Consider the following 9,066-nt stretch of genomic DNA (forward strand, 5'->3'; position numbering starts at 1 on the left):
TTTCATATCAGGTAGTTTGTTTTTTGCTCTGATTGCATTCATGTCATACAGAACATGATAATAATACATATTACCATTAAATGAATAGTTAAAATAATACAATTTGCTGAAAATGTACTCTATCCAAGATCTAGGTGACTTGTTTCTTTATTAGAACAGATTTAGCATTACATAACATGGTCACCAGTGGATTTTCTGCAATGAATGGGTGTCGTCAGAATGAGAGTTCAAACAGCTGACCAAATCATCTATATCTTGAATGGCCTGATGGTGAGTAAACCTTAATTTTGGGTAAAAAACAAACAAACAAACAAAAATATTTTAATAAAAAATATAATAAGAAATAAAAGGACCTTTAATGCTTCAGGCATAACTACATAATTTTTATTTGTGGAACTCCATTACTAATGTAACACTGTAAACACACAGTACTCTCTGAAGAGTAAGGAATTTTTAAATGTTTCTTCCACCTATCGAAATCAACATAAAGTAACTTACAAAATACTGTCTATATATGAGGGTATACATTTGTTGTTGTGAATATGATTCAAATAAGGCAGCTTCTGAAGATCTGAACAGTCTTGTCAACACCTAAATCCATTATCCTTGCTGGCCTCACCATTGCTCCTGTTACTGAATGGGTTTCTAGTGTTTCTATTGTCTGGCTCAACCAGACGGAATTTGTATCTTTAACCTTATTTGCACTATAAAATATGTTTTTGAGAGTTGTTTTGAGGTCAGAATTTTTTAGCAGGAAGGTAGATCTCCAGGAACAGGGTTGGGCACCACTGCTGTACAGGATTGTTCGTATTGATTAGAAAGAAGAAGATTTAAATTATTGGGTAATGAACTGGTTTGTTATAGAGAACTTTTAATTAATTGTCCTGACCAGTTAAATTTGAATAATGGTCAGGTGTTTGTTTGTTTGTTTGTTTATTTCTTTGTTTGTTTTTTGAATATATATTAGATGTCATAACGAAAAGAAAAAAAAAGTACTAATTAAATATATCCAATTTATAAGTTGCTTTATAATAAATAAATCAGTGTGCACATTTTGCATTGCCATCCATTCAGAAAGATCTTTTTTGGGCCTGTATTGTGAAGAAGATCTCTGTTTCTCTGTGGGAATAGTGCACAGGCTCATGGGAACACAGCGTTGAGTATTTAGAGACATGATTCGTAAAAAGTTTTCATTCCACTCTAACTTGTAAGACCGAGCATTATGATAGAAAAACAAAGTATGGTAAAATAAGTTGTATAGATTTCTATCCATCAACATATTGGGAGAACACAGATTATTGTAGGTCTCTTCACAGCCACTTCACATCACCGTTTAACAAAGAGGCCATTTAAAAAGGAATTATTTATCTAATACTCTCAAATGTATTGTACTGTAGTTTAGCCTACTGTATTGGATTGATCAGCATGAAGAATCTTTCTGCTCAAAATATTTTATTCACAGACTTCAAACTGAATGGTTTCTACAGTCTAGGGGAATGGAGGCCTTTTTTATTTATCCCCTTCTTTTTGATGTTTTCATTGTCCATCACTGCAAATTCTATTCTCTTATATTTAATCATATGTCAAAGGTCTCTGCATTCTCCCATGTATGTACTAATAGGTTTAATGGCTGTTGTAGACTTAATCTTACCTATATTTTTTGTACCCAACATGCTTGTTAGCTTTCTATTCAACTGGGGTGGGATATCCCTAGTTGGTTGTTTGATACAAATGTTTTGCATTCATTATGTTGGTGCATTTCAGTCTACTTTACTTTTGTGGATGGCACTGGATCGTTACTTTGCAATATGTAAACCTCTTTACTATCATAAATACATGGCAATCCCTAACTTTCTAAAGTTTGTTGTTGTCCCACTAATCAGAAATGGACTCCTGAATATCAGCATGGTCTATATGGCTGGAAAACTAACATTCTGTGTAACAAATGTTATTGATCACTGTTTTTGTGAACACATGGCATTGGTTCAGTTAGCATGTGGAGATATATCTATTAATAACTTAGTAGGACTTTTGACAGCTTTCCTGATACCAACTTTTGACTTTATTCTTGTTACTGGTTCCTATGTTGTAATTTTTGTCTCTGTTTTTAAATCTGGCAAGGGCCAAATGAAGGCCATAAACACTTGCATTACTCACATCATTGTCATGACAAGTAGTTTGATTTTTGCCCTGATTGCATTCATGTCATACAGAATAAGAAATACTTTTTCTACTAACAGTCGTGTGTTTGTGAGCACAATGTATTTACTTTTCCCAAGTTGTTTTAACCCGATTGTTTATGGAGTGAGAACAAAGGAAATAAGACAACAGTTTCTTCAGCTTGTAAGTGAAGTAAAGATCTTTCCTTTGTAAATAAATGAGTTTGAAATATGATCAACAATATGCTGAAACTGTAGCATTTAAGTAAGGATATATTATTTTGTTAAAGTTTTAGATTAATTATAAAAATTGCAAGAGTTGTGAATTGTGTCAAGTGTACATTTCACTGAGATGAAGAATAGCACAAACAAGGTCTTTAAACTACAAGCAAATACACCAAAGACCACTGAGAAACTACAACACAACCGTGCGTATAGATAGGAATTGACAAATAAATTCAGGCTTTAAATAGTGAGACACCAGCCAAACCAAATGATGCATGAACAGAATTAATCAAACAATGAATAACCATGGTAACAGAACAGAAGAACAGAACCAATAGACCAATAAGGCAATCCGACCAATCATGTCAAATTGCCATCTTGTCAACAAACAAATCAGACAGGAGTATATCATTGATGGACTTACTTGAAAAATGGTGTGTATTGAAGTTTTTCCATGGTTGAAATAAAATAGCCTACATTCTGATGTTTATTCATGTTTATGTCGTGCTTAATTAAATATAAAAAGATTTCAGTACGTACAGACAATACAGTTATCTGTCATCACATTCATTAAAGAACTGCAAAACAATATTTATTGTTTGAATACATTTTTATATATATATATATATATATATATATATATATATATATATATATATATATATATTAGGGCCGGGACTCGATTAAAAAAAATTAATCTAATTAATTAGAGGCTTTGTAATTAATTAATCGAAATTTATCGCATTTTAATCGCATATAAATATTTGACCTGAGAACAGTGAGAAGTAATTTTTTTTTCACATGGATTTATAGTATACCATTGAATAATGACTGAATAAATGAGCTTAAGCAACAAAATATTGTTTATTTTTGTTCAACCAAGTCTAGCAGACCAGTGCAATTTTTGCCATGAAGTGTAGCAATAGCATATTTAGAAACAATTTAGAAATAGTACATTTCAGAAATTCAGGAAGCTTATAGGTGCTGGAACCTTCTGTAAAGTGTTTTTAAGTAATACACAATACTGTCAAATACATTCAGAACATTGGAAACACTGACATCTCTCTGTTGCTTCAGAGGCCATAACATACTAAGTCCAACTCTCAACTACCTTGGCCAAAACAATAAAGAGTTCAACATAAACTGTTGCACCAACAAAATAATACCTAGTTCAACATAAAGTGTAAAGTCCACGCTAGCTGCTATATGTTTTGTGTTGAGGTGATACTTGAGGCTCGATGTGTGCTGCGGTGATATGCGAACGCTAGTTGGTGCTTCAGTATAATCGGTCCCGCCGAAACTCATCCAGTGAGAAACGTTCCGCGGTGCAAAAATAAGTTATTAAAAATGCGGGAATTTTTTTTCTGTAATTAATTAATCTTAGTTAACGCGTTATTTTTTGTGTAAATTAATTAATCTCAATTAACACGTTAAAGTCCCGGCCCTAATATATATATATATATATATATATATATATATATATATATATATATATATATATATATATATTGAGAATGAGGAGTTGTCGTCATACCACAAAGCCTCCCTCGATATCACAGTCTCCGCCATGTTGGCAGGATACCGTTGGCGAAACAGGATTGTTTACATGTGTTGTTAACTTGGTAGTAGAGGAGGTTCTCGCAATTCTGCACTGTTTTACCATGCCTGAAAGTTACTGCTGCGTTAAAAACTGCTCCAGTACCTCTCACGATACATATGGAAACATAGGAACAATGGAATACAGTTTTTTTTAGGTTACACCAAGCACAAAACAGCGGTATTTGGAAAAGCTCTCAAGCATCCAAAATATCGACCCATACGAGCTCCCTGCAGCAGAACAGAGACCTGGACCATTTACCTCCATCATGCACACATATGGACATCGGGAATTATATTGTTTTTGGTTTATGTTACTACACAATGCAGGAGTTTAAAAGCCACAAGTCTTTGGAAAGTTACGAGTCTTTCTGCTGTGGCTGGGTCCATCTACAGCAGGTGATGAAAACAGTGTTGTACTGGCCAAAGTAAGTTTCTTCACATGCGTTTTAGTTTATTGTAATTACATTGCATTTAGAATGCACTTCTTGAACAAAATGACAACGTAATTAACTGTGACTGTTTTGGCTTGGTGTGAGCTTGTTCCTGTAAGGTCCACTTTCTTTCGCTTTATGTTTTTGCATTGCTTTACTTTCTTCCTTTTCTTTCTCTTATTCGTAGATCCGTCTCGATCTGTTTCGCCGACAAAATAAATGCGCTAAAATTAAAGATCTCTGAAATTTTTAGTCGCGCCTCTGTGAAGTTCTGAAGGCATTGCCCCTGGCAACCGATAGCGTATCCATCATGGCCGACCGGCTCAGACCCCTCCCAATTTGCCAAATCGGCACGTGACTCCTCACTCTCAACATCAAATTTGAAAACTAAGAAATTGTTTCATACCATTAGTAACTTGTTCTGTCTTGTCTATTGGCTTGTCAGTAGGGGTGGCCGATATCTTCATATTTAAAATATACTGAGATATTTTTTAAACACGATATGGATTTTGACATATCGTATATATCGATATATTGTTTATATTTAATTCCGATTCCGCCGCTTTGCTTGTTTGCCTTCACTGTGCTGTGCTCGCCCCCGCTCGCTCGCCCCCCGCCTCCTTGCTTTTGTCCCCTCTCCCCTCGCGTGTAGAGAACTAGTCAAAAAAAAAAAAAAGGACAACTGGCTCCATTATATGGAGATACTTCGGTTTTAAGGCATAGGGTGAACAGCAGGCAGATGTCTACTGTAGGGCCCAATGATTTCCGCGATGCAGAAAACGTGGACGGAATCTCGGAATCCAGTCATAAAAACGGAATTTACAATTTAACGCGGAATGTCACGGAATTTGTCAAATTTTGAATGAATTAATCAAAAGTAGGTCATGCACTTACATCAAATCGTCAGTAACCGGAAAAGTCTATTTAAATATGAATGCATGTTCTGCGTGTCTGTGTTAATGAACGGCGCACAAGCACGTCTTCATTCATTAAACACATGGAAGCGCGTGACGCTCACTGTGATTTCAGCGTCTTTCCTCTCACTTAATAAAGACGTGAACACATGAGGAACATCTCCAGAACTGCACTGAAAGTCACTTCATGAGCATCTGACCGTTTGATTTGAGTAAAACTATCTCATATCACAGACTGTAGTTTCACATACACAGAACTGTATCGGTAAACTCGTCAAAATAAAAGTATTTGACAGAAATCTATTACTATTGTTCAGTTGAATGTACATAGCCCACTACTACTATTAAAATGAAACGAACATAATTTTTTAAGGAATAATCACACAACATTTCTTCCATGTTTTATTTTTAATAGTACTTTAATAGTAATAGTACTTTACCAAAAAAATAAAGTTTGCTTAATTTTAAATAATTAAAAGATAAATGAAATGAAAGTTTTATCCCTTCATTTGATAACCAGAAAAATCTAAATACACAGAATTTCTGAAGGGAAAAAAAAACATATCACATAAGGCCATTTTAAGAATTTTTTGTAACTAATTAAGTTGTTTTTATGCATTTAAATAATTGCACATGCTAAAACACAGAATTAGGTAACAATAAAACATATGGTGAAGAAAAAAGGCCCCTAAACATGTAATATTTGGCATATTTGTTTTTGCAGTAGTTTTGGGGGGGTAATTTTTCCTGTAAAGATATCGAGATATATATTGTATATCGAGATAAAGCAAAATATTTCGAGATATATTTTTTGCTCCATATCACCCAGCCCTATTTGTCAGTTTCCTCTTTTCTCCAGGCGATGTATTTTTACTGTTTTAGGAAAACAGTGTCAATAATGCAAAATGACAGTTAAAGGCAGTTCATCATTGAATTCATTAATGTCATCATTCAGCTCAGTTCAGTTTAAATATTATCTGTGCAATCATTTGCAATCAAGTCAACGATATCGCTATAAATTAAGTGTCCCCCACTAAGTAAGCCAGAGGCGACAGCGTCAAGGAATCAAAACTACATCGTTGACAGAATAGAGAAAAAAACTTGGGAGAAACCAGTCACAGTCGAGGGGCCAGTTCTCCTCTGACCAGACGAAACCAGCAGTTCAATTCCAGGCTGCATCAAAGTAAGATTGTGCAGAAGAATCATCAGTTTCCTGTGGTCTTGTTCTGGTGGTCATCTGAGACAAGGTCTTTACAGGGAATCTGTATCTGGGGCTGTAGTTGTCCTGGTCTTTCAGGGCTGTTTCTAGGTTCTGATCCACCATCTGGGAGTATGATCACCATCTAGAGAATGATTTCGACAATAAGTATGTCCTGAGATGTGTAGTCTAACCCCAATAGAGTTCAGAACATCTATAAATGATGATCCCAATGCACTTCTTCATTATCAACATGGATATTAACATCACCAACTATTATAACCTTATCTAAAGCCAACACTGACTCTGATGTAAAATCAGCAAACTCTTAAATAAAGTCTGTATGGTGCTCTGGTGGCCTGTATACAGTAGCCAGTACAAAAATAACAGGGGATTTGTTTATTAACATTAACAATTTATCATTAACATTTGTTTCTCTGGATAATGTTATATGAAGCACCATTACTTCAAACGAGTTATACTTGAAGTCTGCCATCTGAGAAATCCTGAAAATGTTGTTATAAATTGAAGCAACACCTCCCCCTTTGCCTTTTAGACGCGGCTCATGTTTATAACAGTAATCTTGGGGGTGGACTCATTTAAAATAATGTAATCATCAGGTTTTAGCCAGGTTTCTGTCAAACAGAGCACATCTAGATTATGATCAGTGATCATATTATTTACCAAAAGTGTTTTCATAGAAAGGGATCTGATATTCAATAAGTCAAGCTTTATAATTTATTTATCCGTATTTCTTCTATTTTTTATTTGTTGAACCTCAATTAAATTGTTACTCTTAAATTGGCTTGGATGTTTTTTTGTATTTTCTAGTTTGGGGAACAGACACAGTCTCTATAGCGTGATATCTAGGTGCAAGAGTCTCTTTGTGCTGAGAACTAACTGACCTCTGTGACGTGAGGCAGCTAGCAGATGGTCGGTTTAGCCAGTCTGTCTGTTTCCTGACCTGGGCCCCAGTTAGTCAAGTATAAACACTAAGACTATGTGCCATGTTTCTAGAGAGAAGAGCAGCACAACCCCAGGAGGGATGAAGACCATCTCTTTTCAACAGGTCAGGTCTGCCCCAAAAGCTCATCCAATTGTCTATGAAACCTATGTTATTCTGTGGGCACCACTTAGACATCCAGCCATTTAGTGATGACAATCTGCTATGCATCTTCTCACCATGGTAAGCAGGGAGGGGACCAGAGCATATTACAGTGTCTGGCATCATGCTTGCAAGTTCACACACCTCCTTAATGTTATTTTTAGTGATCTCCGACTGGTGAAGTCGAACATCATTAGCGCCAGCGTGAATAACAATCTGACTGTATTTACGTTTAGCATTAGACAGTACTTTTAAATTTGCCAAGATGTCAGGCGCTCTGGCTCCTGGTAAACATTGGACTATGGTGGATGGTGTCTCTATATTCACGTTCCATACAATGGAAATGCCAATAACCAGAGCACTTACATCAGGTTTCTCAGTGGGTGCATCACTTAGTGGGGAGAACCTGTTTAATGTTTTGATCAGAACATAAAAGCAGTGTTTTGACCCACAACTCTGCAGCCTCATTGTCACCCAATTGCCATGCTGTAATGGCGCTGTTACCAGAAACCGAACAATATACAGGAATCCCTCAGCTAGACGCATCCAAAGCCGTATCTAGAGCCCTAACATTCTTACTGTCCTCAATTAAAGTTTGAATGCGTGTCTCTAATTCTGAAATCTTCTCTGTCAGCCTAACTATTTCCCTGCATTTATCACATGTGAATCACCCACAGAGATAGATAAAATGTACATGTGGCAAGTAGTACAAATAAAAATAGCAGGAGACGCAGGATCAAATGTGACTAGAGAAGAAAAACACAAGGAGGACAATCGATGTTGTCAGCTGGTTCTCCTGGCACGTGTTCTGTTGAACAGTGAAAAACAAAATAGAAAAAAAGAATATGGGTGATGACCTTTCTCAGTTCTGTACATTCGGAGCATGTTTGTGGCTGCAAAGTTTCAGCTATAGAAGCATACAACATCCGGTAGGTGACACTTGCGCAATGAAAATTGGCTATTGCAGGTTATCACATACATATCACATATCAATACAAAGATTGGTAGCAGTTAAATATTGGTAGCAGTTAAATAATCATAAAAAGCTTGTTCAACTTAATGCGACAGCACAAAGATCAGCTGCCTTCTGACAAGTCTCAATTCTAGTTTATTTATATAGCCCTTTCTACTACAAAGTAGACCAAAGGACTGTACATCTAAAAGCAAGGAAACATTAAAAAAAAAATATATATATGGAATGACAAAGTCAAGAATTAAAAGAAACAGAATACAAATACTTTTTCACACGAGTTTTAAAAACATCAACTGACGGTGCAGATCTTATATCAGGGGGAAGAGCATTCCACAGTCTAGGTCCAACGACTGAGAAAGCGCGATCCCCATTAGTTTTAAGACGAGTTCTTGTAACAAAGAGCAGTAAACAATTAAAGGACCTTTGAGATATACCAGAGTTCATAAGCACCAAATACTTGAT

At 35.7% G+C, this 9,066-nt stretch overlaps 1 protein-coding gene across 1 annotated transcript; it reads left to right on the plus strand.

Moving 5' to 3' along the window:
- The first annotated feature begins 1,425 nt into the window (after positions 1-1,425).
- Positions 1,426-2,373, plus strand: LOC113114613 (olfactory receptor 52K2-like). Its single transcript, XM_026281486.1, has one exon. It carries the CDS (start codon positions 1,426-1,428, stop codon positions 2,371-2,373), a length of 948 nt encoding a protein of 315 aa, XP_026137271.1.
- The last annotated feature ends 6,693 nt before the right edge of the window (positions 2,374-9,066 follow it).

Source organism: Carassius auratus, chromosome 15 (genome assembly GCF_003368295.1).
Source record: "Carassius auratus strain Wakin chromosome 15, ASM336829v1, whole genome shotgun sequence".
Taxonomy (NCBI): domain Eukaryota; kingdom Metazoa; phylum Chordata; class Actinopteri; order Cypriniformes; family Cyprinidae; genus Carassius; species Carassius auratus.